The sequence below is a fragment of the Amborella trichopoda genome, chromosome 13 (genome assembly GCF_054954075.1).
Source record: "Amborella trichopoda isolate Santa Cruz 75 chromosome 13, AtrichopodaSantaCruz75HAP2 v2.0, whole genome shotgun sequence".
Lineage (NCBI taxonomy): Eukaryota > Viridiplantae > Streptophyta > Magnoliopsida > Amborellales > Amborellaceae > Amborella > Amborella trichopoda.
The window spans coordinates 9,298,063-9,324,794 of NC_142348.1; the positions used below are offsets into that span (position 1 = coordinate 9,298,063).

General features: G+C 36.7%; 1 protein-coding gene across 17 annotated transcripts; it reads right to left on the minus strand.

The window, feature by feature from the left end:
• Positions 1–1,414: 1,414 nt before the first annotated feature.
• Positions 1,415–26,331, minus strand: LOC18430587 (rust resistance kinase Lr10). Of its 17 annotated transcripts, none has more exons than XR_016047351.1 (5): positions 25,418–26,331; positions 4,760–4,798; positions 2,956–4,081; positions 2,774–2,853; positions 1,415–1,811 (listed from the first exon to the last, which is right to left on the minus strand). XR_016047351.1 is itself a non-coding variant. In XM_088855567.1 (4 exons), the coding sequence occupies exons 1-3, from the start codon at positions 26,148–26,150 to the stop codon at positions 2,979–2,981; spliced, it is 1,875 nt and encodes a 624-aa protein (XP_088711693.1). In that variant the 5' UTR covers positions 26,151–26,331; the 3' UTR covers positions 1,415–1,811; positions 2,956–2,978. The 17 variants fall into 17 exon arrangements, 13 of the variants coding, with proteins under 13 accessions (XP_088711693.1, XP_088711694.1, XP_088711690.1 ...); XR_016047353.1 differs by lacking the exon at positions 25,418–26,331 and adding an exon at positions 21,524–22,483; XR_016047349.1 differs by lacking the exon at positions 25,418–26,331 and adding an exon at positions 14,470–15,497.
• Between the last annotated feature and the right edge of the window lie 401 nt (positions 26,332–26,732).

A 26,732-nucleotide genomic window follows, 5' to 3' on the forward strand; every position in this document is an offset into this window, starting at 1 on the left:
TAATTTAAGATTCATTAATCATTTCTTAAACACATTAATGATGGTGTTTCGTTTGTTTGGCCGTCCCGTATGTGTGGATTTGGCCTTTTTATGTTTGCTTTGGAGATTGATATTGCGTTTGGCATTTTATTAGAGAAATGCCAAACGAAGCTATTAAAAAAATATACTGCTGAATGTATAGCATATTAGGAAAGAAGTTGAAACTTTATGGCAGCTTCGTTCACATGAAATTGTTTTTAGACATTTTTATATAAAAAAATTCTCTCACGTGATTAAGTATGCATCTTGCAAACAAAACCCACTGTGGTTATATGATATATCAAGCTGTTATTACCATTATAATAACAAGATGCTGTTCAGCATAACCACCGTAACAGCAGATCGTTGGACCATGAATTTAACCCTAAGAAATACAAAGGTCCATTTTGTGAATCAATAAAAGATAACAACAGCCATTCCCAAAAGAAAATGAGAGATGTCTTATCAAAAAAAAGTTATATAGAGTTGAGACTCTAAACTATCATATTAGAGCCGACCTCAAAAATTTCATTAGTGGAGGTTATTTTAATGCCCAAATATCCTCAAACTAATCATCTCGACATCAAGATACATAGACATCTGAAAAAAAAAGATTACAAGTTTTAGAAATAATGCAATCTTGTAACACATTTTTGGACCATCAATTTTAAATATTGTCAAATTTTTATAGATCAGCTTGATCTACACTATTTTTGAAGCTTTAAATTTTATATTTAAAGATGAAAATATATTTTAAATCTATCACAAAGAATTTTAGTATTGAAACCGAATTTCGCAACCCTATTTGAAGGAGGACTTTACTTTGGTTGTTTAGAGACTCAGCTCTATACAAACCGCACCCACAGCTCATATTTAACATAGCAATTGTAAAGGAGCCCGTTAGTTCAAATCAGACTTTAACTCTTGGCTGAGCCCTAGCCCAATCCCTGTCACTTGGTGAGCCCGAATGAACTTGCCAGGGCTTTACCCAAGCTAGAAAAATCCTTGGGGGAACAAAAAATTTGGAAAGAGATTTTTTTTCATTTTTTCTTATTTTTTGTTTTTTAGAGGGGTTGTTCGTGGAAAAGAAAGGAAGAGCTTGGGTCACGTGCCTAGGAGAAAGACAGCACATGGCGAATAGAAAGATTGCATGGGGCTAGGAGAAAGGGAGGGAGTGAAGGTAGGTGTTCAAGACTTGGTGAATTCGAGTTGGACTCGATTGAGTTACTCGGCTTGGACAAGATAAACTAAAAAGAATATCTCGATACAAAATTGTCCTTGAATTACCTATGCGGTGTTCGCCTGATTACAGTAGCAACTCACACGAGTACCACAAACTCGGCATGATCTTTACAACACTTAGGCAAGTTGCTACAGTATTCCCAAAGTACCATTGTTGAGAAAAAAGAAATTAGACCATTTACCTTTGATACAAGGAGGTCACAGTTACTTACAACTATCCAATGTAAAATCTGATAGCTTGGGTGTGTCACAATAACTCATTTGAGCTTGGTCAATAAAATAAATACAACCACCGAATTTCACTTCCAATGGTCAAAGATTAAACGTGACCACCTTACACAAAAGATAAATGATGTCATTGTATACTTTTCCATTATTGGAATCTGATGGACGTAGAGTCTTGGTTTTCTCTGCATATTCTTCAGGCCCGTCTTTGTATCCCAGTTTTACTTTCCTCATCTCCTCTCTCTCCCTTAAATCCCATTTTCCATTTTGGAGTGAGACCAAGCAACGTACTCGCCTGGGTCAGAGGTAGAGGCTGAGTAACTCACCTGATTTTGAAATTACAGAAAGAGAAAATTAGTTCTCAAAATTGAAATCCTACAGTTTCATTTTTATTACAGCATCCTTTGCAATTACATCATCATGAAAGCCAATGAGCCATTACTTTTTCCATTAGGTCACCCAAGCAACAATCCACCTGAACTCATATGACCAATGCCATATCATATGCTTGTAGGGATCAAGCAAAGAGATTGAAGGTGGAAAGAAGTATAAAAACAGAAGAAGAGATTGCATCCATCATTCTCAAAATGAAGTTAAGGGAGATGGTGGTATTGGATTATACCTAGGTTCACGAGTTGTCTTCTTAATGTGGTTTTGACAGAGGGCTTGATTAGACTAAGGTATGACCAAATGTGATTAATTGGTAGAGATGATTGGCTGAGGTTTTTTTATTACCCTATGAGAAAACCAAAGGAAATTTTGGGCATATGTTTCAGCTACAGCATTTGGTGGCTCGCTAAACTTAACGAACATCATGAAACCAATTGGAAATCAAGGGATTATACACAATGAGACTATTTATCATTGTCACAAGGAGGTCATAACTGCTACTAACTATTAGATGTTAAATTTGATGAATTGGGATATTCCACGAAGTTCGAAAAATTTTTATTTTTTTGAACTATGAGTTTAGTCAATGATACACTCACAATCATCGGATTTGAAATCTGACGGACAAGAATATTTATGATCTCCTTGTATTAAAAGTAAATGGTCTCTTTTCATACTTCTCCTTAAAATAAATATTGCTAATAAAAGGGCAATGATGCATTGATCATTTCCTAATAAAAGGATAATAGTATTAGTTGCTTTGAAATCCAAGGAGGCTCACCACCATGCTCCATAATGAACAGAAAAATAAGCTATAAAAGAAAACAAAAATAGAAAGCTTTATTTAAACTAAAAGATTAGGAAAACTCTACAAATTAATATTTAACCAACGGGTCACCTTATTCAGTGAAAGCATTGGTGAAAGTTAGGGTAGAAGAGGAGGGAGAGTGGTTGTTGGCCCATAACATTATTGTTCACCTGTGAAAACCGTGGTCAATTACAAGTTGGATTTGAAATAATGACAAGATTTTATGTAATTCAAAATTTCAAATCTCTCTCTCCTAGAAAAAAGGTTTATACCTCCAAGGATTATTACGCCTTTATCACAATATGGACATTTCTGTATGGCCAGAATCTGACTCGAGGGAAGATCTCTTCTTTGGAGAAGAGAATGAAGGCTTAGGAGGCAAAACTAAAGTTTGCGAGTTACCATCAAGCATTTCAACCACCTTGGTTATACTTGGACGGTCCGTTGGGTTGATTTGTATGCACCAAAGACCAACTACCATCATCCTTTTTGCCATTTCTTTTTCCTCTCCTTTGATATCTCCCACTTCAAGATCTCCTCCACATTCAAGGCGAGAATACACCCAATCTGGAAAGTATACTTCACTAGAATTAGCTTGTTGATCAAAATTTTTTCTCCCACCAACCATTTCCAAGAGCAACATTCCAAAGCTATACTCATCGGATTTATGTGAAACAACCCCAAATGATCTTGAATATACTTCAGGAGCCATGTAACCAATCGTTCCTCGAGCACCAGTTAGTGATATTACACTTTGTTTATTGGAGTATAGCTTTGCGAGACCAAAATCAGAAATCTTGGGGCAAAAGTCTTCATCCAACAAAATGTTATGAGGCTTGATATCGAGATGGAGTATGCGAGTTTCACAACCACGGTGCAAATATTCGAGCCCACGACTCGTACCAAGTGCTACTTTATACAGTGTTTCCCAATGGAGGCAATGGCTTCGCGGTTTGTCAAAGAAAATGAATCTTTCGAGAGAGCCATTGGGCATGAAGTCATATATAAGAGCTTTTTTCCAACCATCAGCACAGAAACCAAGAAGGCGAACCACATTTATGTGGTGTATACGGCCAATGGTTGCAACTTCATTAATAAATTCTTCACCACTACCCTTTGGCTCTGCTAGCACCTTTACCGCAATGAGGCGCCCGTCAATGAGCTTACCTTTGTATACAGTTCCAAACCCTCCTTGACCTAACTTTTCCCTGAAGTTGTTGGTCATTTTTTTGATATCCTTGTATGAGTATCTTGTGGGCATTTCATTTTCATAATTCCTAAGGAACTCCTCAACATTCTGGCCCTCTACTCCTTTGGACATTTTAATTATTCCTTTGGACATCATAATAATTGCTATTGTTATAAGTATTGCTCCCATTGTAATTGTAATTAAAATACCTGTAAGAAGAGAAAACAAGTTATGAGCAGCAATGGCATGGTGGCAAGATGTATAGCAAGAATAAGATCTGTGTGATATGGGTAGGAATAAAAAGTTTGTGAGGATAATGTTGGAGGATGATAAATGAATTTTTCAAACTCCACCATGGCAGGTCATGCCAATCTCAAGCCCAGATAAAGGATGAGGGTTCTGTTTGTAGGCAGCCACATTGTAAAACTTTTCCACATATTTTCATGAATCTTGAACTTATTAATGGAACGGGATTAGTATTTCTAACCCCAAACAATTGAAATAAGGATAAGACGATGATGATGTTGAATATAATCATAAGTGAGTCAGTTATTTGGATTATTCATTCTAAAGAATTACAATTTGCACTAAACATCAATGATTTGGATTATTCATTCTAATTAAGCATAATTTGCACTAAACATAAAAATATATCCATCCAATTAGATAGTCATTGGAGAAGTCTGATTAGCAGGCATAATATGGATGAGAGAGAGATAGAGAGAAGGTCATTGATTTGGATTATTCTTTCTAAAATAAGTACAATTTACCCTAAACATTAAAGTTCCATCCATCAATTAGACAGCCAAAGGTGAAGTCTGAAAAGTAGGCATAATTTGGATGAGAAAGAGAGAGAGAGAGAGAGAGAGCGAGAGAGAGAAAGAGACCTATTATTACTTTCTTTTTTGTCCTGACTCGGTCATTACCTGCAAAATAGCAATCCAGATAAACAATAGTAGAAAGAGAAGAATAAAACGAGTAGTTAATATAGAACATTAGAAAAAATTACTTACAACATATTTCTATAACTAACTATGATGACATCATCTGGAATGTTTCTCAATATACCACAAAATTAGACTAGAAAAATGAAGACCTTGCTATATACATCATTTACTTGCTGGGTGAGTCGCAACGGAAAAAATCAGAACTTGACAACCAATAAGTATAGAGCAGATAGAAATTTCTTGCCCCAAGAAATGATCCACATTTCTCCTTAATTTTTATTCTTTTATGATTTTTTTTAAGGACTATTATTATGAAACTCAAGGTCATTGATTTGGATTATTCATCCTAAAGAAGTACAATTTGCACTAAACATAAAAAATCTATCCATCTAATCAAATAATCATTGGTGAAGTCTGAATGCACGCATAATTGGGATGAGAGACAGAGACCTACTATCAATTACCAGCAAAATAGCAATTCAGATAAACAACATTAGAGAGAGGAGAATAAAACGAATAGTGAATAAAAAAATGTTAATTAGTTAGTACATACTTATATGTCCAACCGTGATGCCATCGGTAAGAATGTTCTTCAATTTACGATAAAATTAGACTAGTAAAATGAAGATCTCGTTATATACATTGTTCGCTTACTGGACAAGTCACAACAAAAATAACAACTCAATACCCAATAAATATGGAGCAGATAGAAATTCCTTACCTCACAAAATGATTCACATTTCTCCATGACTTCGCTTCTTTTTCGCTCAAATACACTTACTTTTAAAAAATTAGAGCGTGTCTTTCTCATCGTTAGGCCATAATCTTGAGCTGAAGACCTATAAATAATGCAAATCCATGAGTCTCAGAGGAGTAGACTCAAGACATTCTTGCGCAAAAACCAAGAAGAGAGTTTGTCCGTGTTTGCCAAAATGTGTATGTGAAAATATATTATTATGACCCCAAAATATTTAAAGAAAAAGAATATTTAAGGAACAAGAGAACTAACCTATAGAGGGACAAATTCCCCTTAACTTTCATATAATGGAAAAAAAATGATTTTTTTTCGAAAATTGGGGCTACATTAGACCTTTATAGCGGTCAGAACACCATTGATTTAGGTTTTGAAGCATATCTACATCTATTATCAATCAAACCAGTGTGCAATACTACCATGGCTAAGTCTAATTGATGCTACTTTCTAATGACTAGTTCTATTGACTTCAAATTTACATGATGATAGAGGACTTAAAGACGAATCCAACAATCCAAGTCTCACCTGAAATAAAATAGCAACGAGGCAGATATTTCCATTCAAAGTTGATGCATTTTCTATCGTATATTTCAACAGTAGAACTGACCATTGGGGGCACAATCGTATCATCACACGGACTTATGGACCCTGGGAACTTGATAATCTAGTAGAAGGGCTCATGATGCATATCTTCACAAAATTTGGAGCCAAAACGCTCCATATCTTGGTAGATATTTAGGTTTGGCGATCATGCTTTTGCATAGTTTTATGACTTCTATTGTAGCTTCAATTGCATCCACACGCCAGATCCATAGATTGCCACCCTCCCATAATTGATAGGGCATTGGGGCAAGAACCCAAAGGTCTAGGCCCCATGAGAAAACTACTTGCAGATTGGGAGATATCTCAATAATAGTGCCGAGAGGTCAACCTAGCTCATGAGTACAAACCTCGTAGATGACTGATATGAGCCTTGGTTGCCCATAGGTACAGATAAGGGTCCGATAATCTCCAACTAATCGTAAACTTTAGGAGAGGATTATTATACCTACATATGACTTTCCAAAAGTTTTGGATCAATCTCCTAATAACATTAGGGAAATGGCAGTTAGGGAATCTTATGGCGACCAATGAATTTCGTTGATGTATCAAATGATGTCTAATTTGTATAATTCTTGGACCAGAGGTATATAAGGTCGTATCGTCAATATCTGCAAAGAAACACCTCATTTTGATATGATTTGCTGAGGTTTCACAAGGTCCAGATGTCAAACCCTCTTTGATGAACGACAAATCTAAATACATAACAAATAACACCAATCTCCTCTAATATCATGCGGAGTGGCATTTAGGGACTCTTGGAATATAAGTCCCAGATTTTGATCTCATATCAAATTATTTGATAGTCTTTTATAACAAACCATTCACCAAGATATATGACCGGGTTTTACGATGTATCAGGGCCCTAGATGGCAAGTCCTCATTTTGCTACACCTAGCTAGATATTTGAAGTGTATTGTGCAAATATATTCTATAATCATGTACATTAGCTTTTCATCATGACCTATAGTATGTTAAACATATATGGGTTTGACAACTGCTGGGCTCTTATCATTTTAAGATTATCTCTTTCCTATAATTGTGGAGATTCAAAGTGTGTTTTTCCTTGCGTTTTAGCTCAAAAAACACATCCAACAGTCAATATTTCTTCAGAAGCGAGAGAAAATGACAGATAGAGCCTATTATTTTTGTACAAGGAGAAAAAGGAAGAAGTGTGTAGGGAAAGGAAGGAGGAACAGATGTCGTGTTAACCACTGGATTCTTTTCCCATTATATCTTAATAATAAGTTATATCATAGACTTGCTAACAATAAGACAACTTCTCTTCTCCTCCTAATTTGAATGGTATTTGACATAGATTACACTCATCCAAATTAATCATTTATTTAGTTTTGATAGGATTATGTCAAAATCAAGCTCACCAGAAAATTATGATTAAATTAGCATTTCCGCTAGTCTTATGAAACTTTATATATCTCATGGGTTTCAAATCTTAGCAATCCTAAAAGTTTTGGGTTCATTACGCAAGCTAATACTCATCATTTAATCAAACATGCTCATGGAGTCTAAGAAATCATTTACAAAAAGGACATATATCACATGTAATACTTTTCCCAAAATTGTCTTTAATAGAATGAACTCAGTAAAAACTTATATAATTACAACATATAAGTATCATGTTATATATGAATGTCACTGTATACCAAATATAATGTGATGCCAATAGTCTTACTCCAACCATGTTATTATTCTTTTTTCACCTGACAACTTTCTTACCCCTATTCCTGCTAAATAAATTATCACGATATGGTAGCAAGTTAATTAGCAACATCAAGTCTCCACTCTTTAATATAATCTTAGGATAGTGAGAGTACACAAGGTCACTCGATGATCAACATTTCGCGTTCAGTGCAATAAGAGTTAAGATCATTCTATTCACCTTTTATGTATATACAAATATTTATAATATCAATATTAGTGGTCTCGCTAAGCCAGTGCAACTGAATCACACATCGTGGTGTAATTGATAGAAAGAACTAGGATGCACGTCGGATGCACTACATGCAGGTCTTAGTCAAATCGCATCCCATTTTTGCCTCATTTTAACTAATTGCTCCAAGGTCGGCCCAGCATAAACATTCCCATTTCAAACTTTGCTTTTGTATCATCATCATCATCCAAACCTTATCCCAATTATCCGAAGTCGACTATATGAATCATATTCCTCTATGATAAGATGTGGCAAAATTTTACACTACCTGCCTAACTAACCCAACTCCTTTATCCGGACTTGGGATGGGTTAAGGGAAAGTTTAAAGTCTCCACCCTTATTAGACCAAAATGTAACTAATCACAAGAGACAAAAAGAAAAAAAAAATTAATTTGGCTCTTATCCTTGTGAGCAAGAAAATGTCAAAAGATGCACGAAATATGATGCCATCAGGGCTGTCAAGGAGGCAACTCGGCAAAAGAAATCATTAACACACATTAATATTGAGGAGGTGACCCAATAATAGAAATTTTTAACATATATTACGAAAGAAATAGGGTAACAAAACCACTGTCAATGTGCAAATGGGTACAAAAATGAGATTTGATAAACAACAAATAAAATGCTATAAACAAGAATCAAAATGTGCATAATAATTGCACCTTGCAATGTAAAAGGAAGAAAAATGCAGACTTTAACTTTGGCTGATAAATAGGGATTACAGACTGCATCTCACTCAGCAAGGGATCATTGTAGAAAAAAAAATCTGACGATAAGAAGGTTTTCAAATTTTAGAAGTTGAGCGGTGACAAAATAAAAGCAAAGAAATAAAAAGAGTTGAGATTTTGCAAAAGGAAATACTGAATAGGTAAGCAAGCCAGTTGAAAAGGGCAAACAAAACCCAGGTTTTAAATGATAGTATAAGCAGTTCAAACAAAACCAGGAATAAAAAGATATAGTTACAGATCTGGTAGCAAAAACAATTTCATAGAAGCAAGAACTATAACTTTTGTCAAAACAGTAGGAGCAAACAATGATAAAATGAGGAGGCATCAGGTTCACTATGCAATCAAGAATATAAATAAACAATCAGAAGAAAAAAAAAAAAAAAAAGTGAAAACACCAACATCCTCAGCAAAAAAAAAATGCAAGCAACATAATGGTCTGAAATTGGAAAAAAAAAAAACCCAAATTGGGGTTTGCATGCAAAAGAAAGAAAGAAAGAATATTTCTTAGTTGAGAATAACGTCACAAAACCCGACGAACGAAACCTAGATAATGCAAAAAAATATGAGGAGATGAAAAATCATACAACAGAAAAAGAAAAAGATCTCATTACATAGTAGTAAGGAAAAAAGGTTTCTTAAAAAACAAAAAAGATCTAATTACATAGTAATAAGGAAAAAGGGTTTCTTAAACAAACTAAGATCAAATGAATATATGGAGCCCTTGAAGAGAAAATAAAATAAAATAAAGCAGCCAACATGTGGTTCAAAATATTTGGATCAACTTACTCTAGACAAATATGAACCACAGAGCTTAGGGGCCCTGTACCACCTGGTTGCCACTTTGAAGAAATATGAACCACATAGCTCAAATTTGGCTTTCGTATACAATTTTTTATTAAGACGTATGTTACATGAAACATGTTGGTTCCTGACATAGAGCCTCAACCTTTCATCGATGTCATAATTACAAATCACACGTATGTTTCATCTACCTATGTCTCGAATTGAGGTGATTAATGCTATGTGAGTGTTGAACCTCACTTTCTGATGATTTAAACAAAAAATATCATGTGTCCTTGTGCATGTGAAATGTATGTCCAAACCCTTTGTGCATGAGCAATACATAACAAGATAAAACAATCGTATAAATGGAAAAAGATCCATATAACATCCACAGATAGAATGAGTCGTCATCAAAGCATTTCTCTATGTAATTAGCATCTGCTACACAAATTTTGGTCCGTCATTATTCTTTAATATGGGTCATAGTCTCAATGCGGCCAAAAGTCTTCATATCTTTTCTATTTGCAACTATGTCCTTTCGGGCCTATCCTTTATCTTTCTTAAGCATTCCACTTGAACTAGCTCGCACCTCCTAACAGGTGTTGTATTGGGTCTGCGCTATCCATGGCTAGCACATGTAAGTCTACTTTCTTTCATCTAATTGCTTATTGGTGTCACGCCTAAATTCTCCCAAATGTATTCATTGAAAGTTGGATTATGCAATCAAACACGGTGTATATAAATTAAAATTTTTTAGAGAGAGATAAAGAGAGAAGAGATAATAGGTGTAGAGATTTTATAAAGTGGGAGAGCATCTTTTTATAGATTTTCTATGTCTTAGGGTTTGCATCAATTTGTATGGTCAAATCTTGACTGTAGATCTAGGGAGACTTGTAAGGTGAGAGATGTGAGTGATTCATCCCTTTGATCCACCATCAAGATTCAAAGGGGTGTGCTAGAGCCTCATCCTCCCTTTCCTAGTTCCATTCCCATCAAAGCTTTCAAATAAGGAAAGTTTCTATTTTAAAATATCTAATTCTTATTTATTAGATCAAGCAATCTTGATTCAAAGATTTACTAAATATTTCAAATATTTAATCTTATCACATAAGTTAGCTATAACCAAAAGAAAAAGCCAACAAACAAGGGGACAACTATCACCCAATCTTGGTGAAGACGTTAGTCACAATGGGTGGGGCGTGCCACCCTTTGGTGACCATACGTTGGCCCACCCAATCCCACATGTTCAAAATTGAGCCCCCATATTTATGGAGGTCTCATATATTTTTAGAAAATATTTTATTTTGTATTTGAAATTTTTAAATCTTATATTTTATTTAAAATATTGAAAAATTAATTTTCCTTAACTTATAAATCCAAATGACAAAAATAAAATATCAGAAGATTCACAAAAATTCAAATAAACATTCTAAAAATCATATATCATAAAATTAATTAAAGCTAATTAATTTTGATGGGAATGGGATCCGTTAGATCTAGGAATTTATCAATATACAGGAACACTCCACCTTCAACTGCGGATCACGATCCACCTAGTTTTCTCAAACTAACCTAACAGTTTCCATGACTCACAGTCCACTGCAGGGGCTCATGATTGGACTACCAAAATCAGCCGATAGACTAAGGGACGCAATCCCATTACATGGATTTCAGGTTCTCCCCTAGAGACCAAAAAATTATAGTCCTTCAGACCATGATGCAACCATGACTCTATGGTGAATAGGGGTAATCTTTCGCACATGTACACGTTTCACCCTCATTGGTGAGTCTCAATATGGTTATCTATGTACATGTCGTGAGATGATATAAAGATGAGGTTTTTAGTTATGCTTCTAAAAGTTGTTTATCACACGGAAGGGCCATACAGTCCCTCAGCTCTCATCTGGGCATACTCCGACATCATCAAAGGCTAACATACAAAAACTTTCTCAATAGATCTCTATGCCCAGGTATCTTGGGTTTTTCCAAACTCGGCTGGCCTAGCACGTCGAGCCTAGTCAAAAGTATTGACAAATCACATTTGCCCAATATGATCCACAAGAGTACCACATTCCCACTGAGCTTATGTTTCACTATATAAAATGCTCATACAAACTCTCATAAGGCTTTTAAAGGACGTATAAACACAACATTCATTTCGAATTCTTTTCTTCTTGTCTTACTACTCATCCATTTAAACATCCTCATATCTGCTACACTCATTCTATAAACAATAAGTATGACCATGAATAGAATCAAGGACTCCTAAAACCCATACCTTGATATGATTATATTACAAATCTCTCAATCTCTCGACATAGTCAAAGTATCTGCCATTCAGCTAGTGGGAATATGTGTTATGATTATGCTCAATCATGCTTAATGCATATGTGCTTTGTTTCAGTATTATACTTGGATCCTCTGTGAAAGTTATTGCCGCAGTTCGTCACATAACTCATTTTTTGAGACTCTGTACCTCCTCGATGGTGGCCTTGGAAACAGGCCTCAACTTTGCTTTTAAATAAAATCGACGGTTTAGGTTACTGCAACTTTACGTTTACAAGTAAAATTACGAGCTTGATAAAAACTTTTTTCTTAAAATAATTTTTGTTAACTGCATTAATTTTCCCTCTCCAAAATTTATCATTCGAGTCTTTGTTAACCCCCTCCCTCATCTATCATCGAAGCGAAGGACCCAAACCCACTTCATGTATATTTTTAACATAATAGTAACCAAATTGACCATATTCTTTTAACAATTTTAAAGTAATCGAAATTGAAAACTCAAGAAAAGCCCATAACGGGTCTTTTTGTCTACAATCACTCGGAGCTTTTAATAAAATATTTTCAGGGCACAAACTACAAAAAAACAGCGCAATTTCAGACAAGTTTGGGTATGTTGGGAATGTTACTGAATCCTCTTATTGTTTATTTTCCAAAACAGAGATGAAATTCTAAATTACTGAAAGGTTTTACTTTCGGTTATTGTAAAAGCATTATGGGGAAGAGCTTTATCTAATGCTTCCTATTTCTCAGCTCAAGCAATGAAGAGAATGGGTTAGGGATGGGCTTACTGGTATCAAGTGGAGGACATGCGTCAGGATAAGGCCGGTCCTCACAGAAACACATGAATCCTGGCGGGCTCTGATTATATCCGCACCGGCCACCCGACTCCATGCATGGTGCGCACCCATCTGCAGTCCATGACACACTGAAACCCGCCTCCACAAAGAATCGGAAGAATGTCTCAAAGCAAACCTCTCTAAAACTGGAACCTCCACCAAAAACCGACAACGTGGATAATCAATGGATAAGCCATAAAACATGGCAAAAGAATTTCCGAGGCAAGGCACCTGAATCGCAGTTGGCCAGCTACGAAGTGATGCAGGACAATCCATATAAGCCAGAAGCGTCATGACTCCAGTGGAGTAATTGAATGGATAATTGTCAAGGGTGACATTATGTTTAGGATAGGGGCATTCCATACTGTCAATTATGCTTTGAGCAACTACGGAAATGGTGCTAGTCTGGTAATCGATATATCTCACTTGGTATAATTGATTGGTCAAGTTTAGGAGGGGGGTGTTGTCGATGCAGGTGAGATTGAGGCCCATGTTAGTGCAGAATTCTGGCCGCCGGTAATCGACTGTGAAAGGGTAGCTGACACGAATGGCACCACAATCGTAAGCACCACAGGCTTCATACTGGGAATCCGCAGAGAAAACAGGAACCCAAAAGAGGGGAAGGAAAACAAGTAGAGCAACAAGCGGTCTTGAATGAAACAAGTGGGTGTTTAGAGAGAGAAACCCAAGCATCAAGTGGGTGTATAGGGAGAGACAGCCAAGCATGGTTGCAAGAGGAGAAAAAAGCAGAGAGAAAGCTCGATGGGTGAAACTTGAAGATCTCTTCCTCATTATTTAATTAATGGGCGTTTACTTTTATAGGCACAATTCATTTCAAATTGGCGAGTGATGAAGCAGGTTTGAATTGATAGAGATAAAAAAGTAAGTTGTTTATGTAGAATCGGAGCCGGAATAATTTGACCAGGTTGGGTTTCTTCTCCACGGTTTTAATTGTCTTATAAAGTGTGAATATTTTTCTTTCAAAAATATAGGCAACAATACCCACCACTATTATTGGGGTGGGAACGGGTCCGGTAGGGTCCTAGTACGGCTGAACCTAGACTGAAATTCATACATGGGACCCAGACCCGGAACTGGACCCGGTCGAGCCTAGAATACCTTGATCCCAGAACTGGACCCAGTCGAATCCAAAATACCTGGATCCGGACCTGAACCCAGAATTTACTTGGACCTGGTGACCTGCACAAAACCTCTTTCGAGAATGCAAAATAACTTGATCCCCTTTCCCATTCAAACTAATCAGGACACGTAAAACCAGCATTTTTTATGTGGTTAACGGTTAACCAAAGAAACATCCTGCCAATCCAAAAACAATTATATGGTCTCACAAAAGCAATGAGGTAAGCTACTCACGAATCATGAATGCCACAAGTAATTGATAAAAAATATCAACAAAAATTAATGCAGATCAAAATCTAGTGGCTAATAATTTTAATTTTATTTTTGTTAATTTTATTTATAAGAATGAATTATTGAAATTAGGATTTTTAGGTTTGGTTTGATAAAGTTCACCAATAATGATGCTGATAAAAAATCCAGTATATGATCAATTTCACAAAAACCAAGAGCAATATAAGAGCTAAGTAACCAAAGAACTATATATGTCACGACAAATTTCTTTAAAAAAATTATAAAAGAACTGTGGAAGAAACCGAACATGGATAAGAATGAAATCAACCATAGAAGAATACCGCTGTCACAAGCTTCCCCATCCTTGCAGTAACAAGCAGTCGTCCTTCTATCAGTGGCATTCAACGCACAGCGGCCACCAGAACTAGTGCAATTTGAGCACTCTGAAGGAAATTGCTCCCATTGAAGGGCAATACCCTCCTTTAAAAGCTCCAGAAGGGTCCAGGATCTATTGACATGTTTCATAGCCTTAAGACTGGATTCTAGCACAGGATACTGAATCCAAGAACAAGCAGATGGAGGAGTTAAATTATTTACTATTTCTTGTTTATCAGTGTAATAAATCTCCTGGTTCTTCTCGCACCCTTTAAAGGCCCAAATGGTTTCTTGGTTATTGAAGGAAGAGTGAGTATCACAATTGTAGAAGATGCTGATATTAACATAGGAGGAAAGAAGATGGAAACCCTCGATGTGGTCTGGAAGGGTAATTTTGTGAAGGAAATAATTACATTTCCCATTGTCAAAGAAATCAGATAAGGGAGCAGTGATATTGATAGTGCGCTCAGGGTAGGATATGTTCTTAACATCATACGATTTGTCCAGGAATTTGATAGTGGTTGGGGAGCTTAACCCTCCACAATCAATTTTGAAGAGTCCACATAGCTCTGGACTGGAAGCAGCAGAGAATGGGAAGTGTATATTGATGCCCGAGCAATTGAGAGGAGCGCATTCTTCATAAGGATTAAAATCGTAACCTCGAGAGAGAATACAACAAAAGAGAAGAGCGAGAAACCAAGCAGGTAGAGTAGCAGCCATGGCTGACACCGAGAGAAGATGAAGGAATCAGTGTGTAAGAGGTGCCCTCAACAGAATTCAACACAAACCAACTGGTAATAACCTCTAGAATCCTAGAGAGATCGTCAACCGCAAGTCACTTCTAGAGAGAGAGTAAGCGAGTTATAGGCTTGGCCAAATTCATGTGCATATATGTAAACAGGAGAGAGAGAGCTTAAAATTTTGAACACTTTGGACTTGACTGTTAAGCCATTTACTTAAAACAAAAAAAAAAAAAAAAAAAACAAAAAGAAAAAACAAGAGGTTGGCTTCTGGCCCCAGAGTCGAAAAAAAGTTTATGTAAGGTTGCAACCTTAAAATGTAGAAATAAAGATGCACCTAAAGAATCCATTGAAAAAAGTAGTTTTAATGTTGAAAACGCCCTAATTGATCATCTCAACATGAGTATGAAAAAAAGAAGAGTTTGAGTCCTAAAAATAGCGTCTCTTGCAACACATTATCCATACCGTCCATTTTCAAGATTTTCATATGTTTATATATCTGATTTTAACCATTTTTGAAGTTTAAAATTTTATAATTAGACATGAAAATAGATTTTTAGATAATTCTAAGAAGTGTTTTTTAAAAAAACTATATATTAGGACAAAATTTGAAGTTGCGCCGGATTGGATTGTTTCAGGTTGCAAATGAAAATCTTGAAAATGGACGGTATAGATAATATGTTGTAAAATGCACTATTTCTAAGACTTGAAATATTTTTATTTTTCATAGTCATACATCTCGATGTCGAGATGATCAATCAAAGGGTTTTTCAGCATCCTTATATACACTTTTTCCTTTATTTATTAAGGACCCGGTTTCTATGCGGCCAAGCCCGAATATGTAGGAATGCGGGCCTCTTAGTAAATCTATTTTTGAGATGGATTTTAAGACTTAATTTTTAAGGACATGTAATCTCTAACATAGAGAACATGAATATGAAAAAATAAACAAATTTTAAAAACTATAAATAATAATTCTAGTAAAAAAACATTTGGACCGTTACTTTTCATTGTTTTTAAAGGGAACACCTACTTGCATCCATCTTAAAGATGGATGCTTTACAATTTCTAGACTGCATATATAGAAATGCGGTCCAGCCGGCATGAAACAATTTTCCTTTATTGAAGGACATGGTTTTTATGTGGCCAGCCCGCATATTGTAGAAATACGGGCTTGGCAATAAATATATTTTTAAATATAATTTGATCTTAGTTTTTAGTGAATATAAAATCTTTAACATGGAGATCATGAATATTAAAAAAAAATTTGAAAAATAGAAATAATAATTATATTAAAAAAACATTTGGACTGTTAATTACATTTGTTTTTAGATGAACCACCTATTTGCATCCATCTCTAAGATGGATGCTTTTTACCTATGGACGGCATATTGTAGAAATGTGATCCAGCCCGCATGAAACAATTTTCTTTTATTTAAGGGTGAGGTTTATATAGGGCCTGATTGATAACTGGAAGCAAGTTCATGAACTGTAAATTAGAAATTCCTCTTTGCTGGGAAGATAGAAGTTACTTTAAGAAGTCCACAGTTTCTGTGTTTGATAACCTCCTGAGAAGTTAAAGAACTACTTGGTTTCTGTGTTTGATAACCATTGGGAAGTTAGAAAAGTTCCTGGTTTCTGTGTTTGATAACCACTTAGGAAGTTAAAGAAGTTCTTGGTTTCTGTGTTTGATAACCATAATTATCTACTCATGGAAAAAAAAAAAACTAATATTCCCATAGTTATCTACTCATGGAAAAAATTCCCACACCAGATGTATTGACAAAGTCCTATAGCATTTTATCAACAAAAAAGGAAAAAGGGACGACACCACATGTAAAGCAATTTCTAAAAAAAAAAAAAAAAGTAAAGCAATTTCAATAAATAATGAGAACAAATAAAACCATTGAGTGAAGAACAAATTCAAGAATAGAAACAAACAAGCTAGTAAGCAATAGAAACTAAACTTCACAAGTTTTCAAACACCTAAGAAAGAGAGGAGCCCATTAATCTACGTTATTCAAAGAAATGCAGCAACCTTGATTTATACACAACCCATTATGTAAAGGAAGAAGATATCCAAAGAAACCCAATTACTAGTGCCATAATGCAGCAGTTTATCAAGCAAATTTTACGATGCAATTTTTTATCAAGTTATTTGCTTTGCAACAGGATACACTTCAAACTCTCTCTCACTAGGGTTATACGTGGTTCAAAATACATGAATACTAAGTTACAAGCAATTACATAACATTGTGATATGTTAGACACGATTTGAAAACCATTACTATTACATTTTTCAACAACAAAAGCATTTTATTTTCTAATAGTGATTGTACCATAAAGGCATTTGTTTCTATTCAAATCGCAAAGAGCAATCGGCTCCTTGTATATGAAAAGTGAATGTGGTGCATAAGGATTGGAAAATGCAATTTCCAATAAATAGAACAAACAAATTTTAACAAATCTTCGCCAGATTGATGATAAAAACATGGTCTAACGTCTAGATTGAAACCATTACAACTAGATTGATGATAAAACTTATTTTGGTGATAACCAGGGACCCCCTTTTTCAGCAAGGTGAGCATGGACAACTCAGAGGCTGGCTCATGATTCACAAAAACGGTGAGCATGGGGCATGTTCTTTCAACAAGACCATCAAGTTACTGTAAAAGCCTTTTGGTCCACCCATTTTCGATCTTCGAACTCATGAGACTATGTATCTATCAGCATGTTATCATGAAATTCTACAGCAACATGAGGTGCTTAATATATCAAACACAGAAACAGAGTAAGATGAGGAAAGAAGACCAATCCAGGGTTCAATCTACATGTTTCCTATTCAATGTATCTATCCACAGTTGCTAAAGTGACAAGAAAATTGACGTGACCTGTTTGAAAATAGACAGGCATTGATCATAAAAATAACAAAAATGCCAAAGAAGCATCATGCTGATGCAAAATCAAGTCTGTCTTATAAAATTCACTTAAAACTGAAAGCTATTTATGAGGTTCGCTACCAAAGAATCATAAATGCTTCAACACAGTAGAATAATGAGATGACGAAAGTCATCTGTGAAAGGATACCTCACCAGGCTTCCCTACTAGGTTATCCATCTTTGGGAGACAAGCAGTTGTGGTTCTTTCAGTGGCATTAGCAACCACCAGAACTCGTGCGGTTCAAGCACTCTGAAGGAAATTGCTCCCATTGAAGGGAAATTCCCGTCTCTCAAATCATCTCAGATCTCCAGAATTGAATGCCATCTTTCATAGCCTCAAGACTGGATCGTCGCAGACGATGTGGAGTCCAAGAAGAATCAGGTGGAAGACATAAACTTCCTACATTTTAAGATTATAACTGCAGTAAAACTTGTGGTGCTTTCCAACCCTCAAGTTTTCAGTGAGGTTAATGTTTTCAGTGTAATTCGAACACTTGAGATGCTGATGTAAACATAGGAGCAAGGAAGGTAGAAACCCTCAATGTGGTACGGAAGGGAATTGTCAGGGGACGAAACGATTCCCATTGTCAAAGTACTCAATCGAATACAGGAATAGTGATGTGGATCATGTGCTTATAATACAATACGTAGTTAAAATCAATGTTTTTGTCCATGAATTTGATAGCTGGTGGTTGGCTTAACCCCGGGCAATAAGTTCTGAGAAACCACAGAATCCTGGACTGGGAGCAGCAGAGAGGATATTCTATACTGTATGCCCGATCAATTGAAAGGAGCAAAGGGTTTGTAAATATTAAGATCATCACCCTGACAGAGAATGCAAGAAAGAAGAAGAGACAGAAAGCATGTAGTCATAGCAGCACCGGTGGCTCTAAACTGTTGGGGATTCACCATGTGTGAACATGTGAGTTTGTGCGAAAGAGAGAGAGAGGGAGGAGTTCACCACTGTGTGGGATGATGATTATTGAGCAAGAGTGAGGCACTGAGTGATGTTCAAGATGAGAAACTCCGCACCCACACCACTTAAGGCTAGAGACTTAAAATATGGGAGCTCTGCCCCTTGGGAGTCAAGGAAGACTTGACCCTTTATCTATATAGCAGAATAAAAAATTAAAAAACATATAATAAAAGGAGAGAGGCCTTAACTCTTGAGGCATGTTAGAAGAACAAAGGAAATATGGACCACTCATTCGGAAAGTTGGATAAATCAAAATTTTCTCTCCAATAATGTCCTATCAATGCAACCCTGGAGTTCCAGTGTAAACTTTGGCAAAATAAATGAATTTCAAATCTCTATTTCAATGGTTGGGTGGAAGTTTCTCACACTAACAATGAGCTTCACCAAAGCCAGCAAATATATAATAAACTAGAAACAAATTTGATAACCGGATCATTAGATCTGAAATTGTTGGGATTCATTCCACTAAAAAAAATCAAAGGAATCAGATAACTGCCACACGATCATTCTGAGGTTATACTCGCACTACAAAATTAGGAAAACATCAAGACAAGCAGACAACTTTGGGGTATATAGGGAATATTTAGTTTCAGCAAGATTATCTTATTTACTTTTAGTTGTTGGAAAGTCATAATGGAAAAGAGCTACATCTGATGCTTCCTATTCCTTAGCTCAAACAATGAAGAGAATTGGGTAGGGATGGGCTTACTGGAATCAGGTCAATTATATGATCCGCACCAGCCAACCGACCGTATGCACTGTTTGCGCATATCTGCAGTTCATGACAGATTGAACCCGGCCTCCACAATCCTTGTGTAACCCCCAGAAGACAAAAGTCTCGAAGCCAACCTCTCCAACACTGGAACATCCACCAGTGGCTTACAAACTCCACATTCATTTGGATAAGCCAGACCACAAGGCGTTGCTTAAGAGTCTCCAAGTCAAGAAACTGAAACTGCTGACGCCAAGGACAGAGGGCATTTCTGACGTTTAATGAACGGGGAATTGTCAAGGGTGACATTATGACCAGGATTGGGGCATTCCTTACCTTCTCTTTAGCAGTTAAGCAGTTATGGGAATGGTGCTAGGCTGGTGAATGATATCTTTTACTTGGTATATTTGTTTGGCAAGGTTAAGAAAGGGGATGTAGTCCTTGCAGGTGCGATTGAAGCCATTGTAAGTGAAAATAACTGGCTGGTGATCATGGACTGCAATTGTCTTTATACTGGTAATCTGCTGAAAAGACAGGACATCCCAAGAGAGCAAACAAGAAGCATAGGGCAACAAGACCTGAGTCAAATACTTGAGTGTTTAGCGAGATAAATCTAAGCCTGGTAGCTTTTATGGTGGCAAGAGAGAGAAACCAGGAGTAGAAAGAGAATGCTCAAAGGGTAGCCCAACTGAAAGATCGCTTTCTTACTCATTAATTGCATTTTACTTTTAACCATACAACAGTTGAATTTGGGCTTTCTCTTTAGGAGTATAAAGCCACACGTCCAATTGTGAGGACCCTAGGAGGAAATTGACCAGTGATACCAAGGATTGAAATAATCAGTGCAAACGTTAATGAAAAGTAAGGCATTTTAGCATTTTATTTGTAAAGCTAACGCTCATATACCTTAACAAAAGGGGTTTCCAGTGGTTGGGTAATTCTTAATGAATAGATTTGGGTCCTCACTAAAACTCATGCTCCTCATCCCTGGGTATGAAGACCATAGCCCAAAGCTAAAGAAGAGAGAGTCTATGACTAGATACCTACATATGGACAAGGCACCATACATACACGACCTGTAAATGATTTATATGTATGTATACATGAATACGAAATAGGTTCTCTCTCTTCTCTCTCTCTCTCTCTCTCTCTCTCTCATCCTTGACAATGAACAACACATCCTTTTCATTCTGCTCTCTCACATATTCAAGCAACCTGAACTTAAATTTGGATTGCCAGGATGGAAAGGAGACAATCCAAAGGAATGAAAGCAACAACTGTACTGCATTTTGTAGATCATCACAATATGAAAAACTTTATCTGCAAGTCAATCACTTCACCAATAAGAGTGAAAAGAAATAACTAAAACCTGGGCATCTAGAGCCTTACAACAAATACAAAGCAGTAGTCACATAGGACATATAACAAGCACAAACTACAAAAAAACAGGGCAATTTCAGACAAAAGTTTGGGTATGTTGGGAATGTTACTGAATCCTCTTATAGCTTAATTTTCCAAAACAGAGATGAGATTCTAAATTACTGAAAGGTTTTACTTTTGGTTATTGTAAAAGCATTATGGGGAAGAGCTCTATCTAATGCTTCCTATTTCTCAGCGCAAGCAATGAAGAGAATGGGTTAGGGATGGGCTTACTGGTATCAAGTGGACGACATGCGTCAGGATAAGGCCGGTCCTCACAAAAACACATGAATACTGGCGGGCTCTGATTATATCCGCACCGGCCACCCGACTCCATGCACGGTGCGCACCCATCTGCAGTCCATGACACCCGCCTCCACAACTGCTGCATAAGAGTCGGAAGAAAGTCTCAAATCCGACCTCTCTAAAACTGGAACCTCCACCAAAAACCGACAACGTCGATAATCATCTGGATAAGCCGCGCCAGAAGGCATGGCAAAAGAATTTTCTCCGAGGCAAGTCGCCGGTGGCAAGCTACGAAGCGATGCAGGACAATCCGTGTAAACCAGAAGCGTCATGACTCCAGCGGAGTACTGGAATGGAGAATTGTCGAGGGTGACATTATGTCTAGGATTGGGGCATTCCGTAGTGTTAATTATGCTTTCAGCTACTACGGAAATGGTGCTAGTCTGGTAATCGATATGTGTCACTTGGTATAATTGATTGTTCAAGTTTAGGAGGGGGGTGTTGTTGGTGCAATTGAGATTGAAGCCACTAGAAGTGCAGAATTCAGGCCGCTGGTCATCGACCGCGAAAGGGTAGCGGATACTAATGAGACCACAATCGTAAGCGCCACAGGCCTCATACCGGGAATCCGCAGAGAAAACAGGAACCCAAAAGAGAGGAAGGAAAACAAGTAGAGCAACAGGTGGTCTTGAACGAAGCAAGTGGGTGTTTAGAGAGAGAAACCCAAGCATCAAGTGGGTGCTTAGAGAGAGAAACCCAAGCATGGTGGCAAGAACAGGAAGAAGCAGAGAGAATGCTCGATGGATGCGACCTGAAGAAGCAGAGAGAAGAGAGAGAAAGCTCGATGGATGCAACCCGACGATCTCTTCCTCATTCATTATTTAATGGGTTTTTACTTTGAAACGCGCATTCGTATGAAGTTGTGCTCGGTTATTGGAGGAGATTGGCGAGTGATGGAGCTGGTTTGAATTGCATTAATGGAGAGGAAAAATACGTCGAGCCGCCATAGTTTGACCAGGTTGGGTTTATTGCCTATAAAGTGAGAATATTTGGGTTCTTTTAAAAATAGGGGTGGGAATAGGTCGGGTTGGGTCTGGGTATGCCTGGAGCTGGATCAAGACGCGACCCGACCCGAAATTCATACATGAGATATCTAGACCCGGTCGGGTCTAGATCTCGGGCCCCGGACCCAGAAATTATTTAGAAGACCTCTCGGATTATACATAAAAGTAGAAAAATAGCTAAAAATTTAAAAATTACTTAATAATGTGTACCAAAAATTACTAAAAATTACCAAAAACACTTGGGCAATAATTTATCAACTTTTTAATAAGAAGATTTGTAAAAAAAATGAAAAGCATGTATAAAATAATCTATATTAATATATATAACCTTTATATTTTATATATAACATAAAAATGGTTGATATATATATATATATATATATATAAAGAGTGCCAAAAGAAGATCAAAGAGTATGTATATATTATTATACTAACTTTTATAAATTTATACATAAAAATATTATATAATATTTTAAAATAACAAGGTATTCGGAGCGGGTTCACCTAGATCTTGGTAAAAGAAGAGTCCATGTTTAGTATATTTTCCAATATAAGGGCTTGACCTTGTTAGAAGAGGAGTCCCTCTTTAGTCTATTTATCTATGGGTGCGGTTTGTATAGGGCCTAGGCTCTAAACAATCAAATTAGAGCCTGCTCTCAAATAGTATTGAGAAATGTAGTTTGAATGTTGAAAATATTTGTGATAGGCTTAAAATATACTTTCATTTTTATTTATAAAGTTTAAAGCTTCGATCTATTAAAACTTGAAAATCTTGAATATTGATGGTCAAAAAATACATTATAAAATACATAATTTTCAAAACTCCAAATCCATTTTCTCATGTTCATGGATCTTGATATCGAGATGATTGATTTAAGGATATTTGGAAATCAAAACAACCTCTTCTAGTGAAATTTTTGAGGTGGCTCAAATTTGATTGTTTAGAGCCTCGGTTCTATATAAACTTTTCCTTTTACCTAACGGCACATTTGGTTTTGTGAAACTATTTATGGAGAAATATTTTTGTATAAAAAAATTTGTTCATGTAGTTAGATGCGAGAATATTTTTACAACTATTAACTGTCAATTGGTGTGAAAAAACACACATGACTCCTTTATATAAAAATATTTCCACACCTAATCATACAAAATAATTATTTTTGCATTTCCACAATACAAACCTTCTCTTAAATTCAATGTTAACAAAGTGTCTTCTAAGAGAAACTTCTTAAAAGAACTGGTAATTTCTGAATTTCATGGTGACAAAGTCTCTCGAAATGACAAGGTCCAATGCTGACAGGCGTGTGAGCACTCATTTCCCTCGCTGTCTCTGCAGAAAGCCCTTCCAGATAGATATATTTTCTATAATATTCCAATATGAAAAACCAAGGGTGGCGACCGGCCGGGCGAGCCATGGCAGGTTCGGCCAAAAGCAAGAAAAACTAAAAAGAGGAAGAAGAAAAAAATAAGGCCCAAGCCCGTCAAACCGAACCGGCTCTAGCCTTAGCCCAGCCCTCAGGCAACTGTTTTCATCCCATAACCTACTTTTTTAGGCTAGGCCGGCGGTCCGGTCCAATGCCAGCCCTATGATTTACCCTAAAAAAATATAATATTTCAAAAGGACAAATTCCAACGGTGGCCTAATATACACTCCACCAATTAAAACTTCGCTTTGAGGTGTTCCTAACTTCAAGTTAATTAAAGAATCATAAAGATAATTTGTAAACTAATAATCGACATTTCTGAGTAATTATTATATATATATATATATATATAGAGAGAAAGAGAGAGAGAGAGGGGTAGAGAGGTCTGATACTGTGATCCCATCTTGTTGTCATTCAACGGTTTGGAAATCTCAAAGTCTATTTCTGTTCTTCATTTATCATATGAACAGCAAGGGAGAATTCAAACCTTATCCCAAAATATCTGTTGAATTTAGAAGGGTCAGAAGTTTAGGTTTCGACATTGTTTAGACAAATCAAAACCAAGAGGATGAGAGATGCACCCGGAATTTTAAGCCTGAAAGGTGACGACCCAAGAGAATATTATCCATTAAATGAGAACACTATCGGATGACAATTGATCGAAATCAACTTGTGAAATTTCGGTGCCGAAACCGTATAAAAAAAAGACTCGTGGGTCAAGAAGAAGGAAATTAATGGCTGTTGCGATTTCCCTTATTACTTTTCAAATAGAAGACCAAAAAATTTAACCAGAAACCCAATTACCTTTCTGCATTATTTATTTTCCCTACATTTCACCCTTTTGCAGGTTTTAGTTCTTTCATTTATCAGATGGGAAAAATAAAAGGTTTTTAATGGTGTACCTGAAACAGATTTTCGACCAACCAGCTACCAGAATCACAAGCATTAAACATTACCCACATTAAAATCTAAAGGATCTCAAATTAATCAATGTGGAAACAAACGTTAAATTGGGTCAACAGGCTTAGCACCAGTCATAAAAGGAGGAGTTAAACTAGGCACTAACAGGCAGGTCCTCTAGCATGAATGAAACTATTAACAGACTCATCATGAGAACTAAAGCAAGAATTAGCAAAGACCAAATCAAATTTGGGTACAAAGAATTAACAATACTGACAGATCCACTCGGACTCATCTGAATTATTCGGCTTGGGCCAGGACCGAGAACCGAAGTCAAGAAACAATGGTATTACTATTAACTAGATGCATAATCACATCAAGAACCAAATCAAGTACTAATATGGGTATAAGCAGGAACGAGAACAGTTAAAACTTAGTATGAACAGGCCAATATGAAACCAAGAAGAATTAAACCAGGTATTAACAGAGCATACCATCACTGCAGTTTCTTGAGTGTGGTCGATCCTTGCAATAACAGACGAAGCTCTCTGTACTCGTGTTGTAACCACAGCTCCCACCAGAGTTTTCACAACTGATACAACCAGAGTCATCAGAGCCCCATGTCAAATTAAACCCCTTATCCACCACCCCACCAACACCACCAGACCAGTCCGATGCTGCACTCTCCAATATAGGAACAACCACCACCTCTTCACAGTGATCATATAAATTGGCCATTGCGGGTCGGGTGAGAAAAGCATAAGAGGAATGATTATCAGAGTTAACGAGGCAGGGTAATAGATAGCCTGACGGAGGGGCAACTATGATATCATTTGAGCAATTGAAGAAGAAGAACAACTCAGTGTCTTGGGGGGCATAAGTAAGGGGTGAATTGCCAAAACTAACGTTTTTTTCAGGTCGTGGGCACGCATTGCTCTCCAATTCTGTGTCGATTACAGTAAGAGTCTTTGAATTGTAATTGATTCCTTTGACAAAGTATGCATCGGAGTTAAGATCTAAAATAGGCCTTGCTTTTGAACATTTGATCTCGAACCCTTCGTAGCCGCAGTAAGCTCCATCCTCTGTTTGTAACCAAAATGGGTAACTGATATTGAAACCACCACAAACTTGCGAGAAACAAGCTTGGGATTGTGCATCTGCAGAAGCAAATTCGCCATTAAAAGTGACAAGGAGTAAGAAGAGCAGCATGAAGCAGCGCGAAAGCATTGGGTTGAATTTAAATAGAGATGAAGATAAACCAGAGCAGCAAAATGTAATGTGAGATTATCTCCATCTGATCACAAGCAACATGTTAGGAAAATTCTAATATAACTGTGATTGATTATACGACTTCAAAACAAGGGTCAACAGTGGTACAGTAGCTCTGGCCTCAAACTTCGAAGGTCAAAACCAGCGTTTAAAAAATCGCCGAGTCGAACCGGACTCGCCCGGTTCGACTCGGATTTCACGAAAACCGACCGGATCGTTTCAAAAATCGGGAATCGTCCGGTTCAAGAGAGAACCGGACGATTCCGCACAGTGACTCGCCGATTCACTGTGCGGAATCGGCGAGTCCGTGAAGAACACGGGTTGCACAGTGTTCTTCACGGATTCTTTCAAATTTGTCATTTTTTGATCATTTTTTTTGTTTTTTTTGGCATGTGATCTGATTTGCAGGCTGTAAACAGCTTTATTCAGCTTTTTCAAGAATTAAATGGTGGAAAAATTGGTTGCTTTTGGATCACGAAAATTTCGGGGTTTAGGGTTTCCGCCTTTTCTGAAATTTCATGCCAAATAGGGCATGAATCT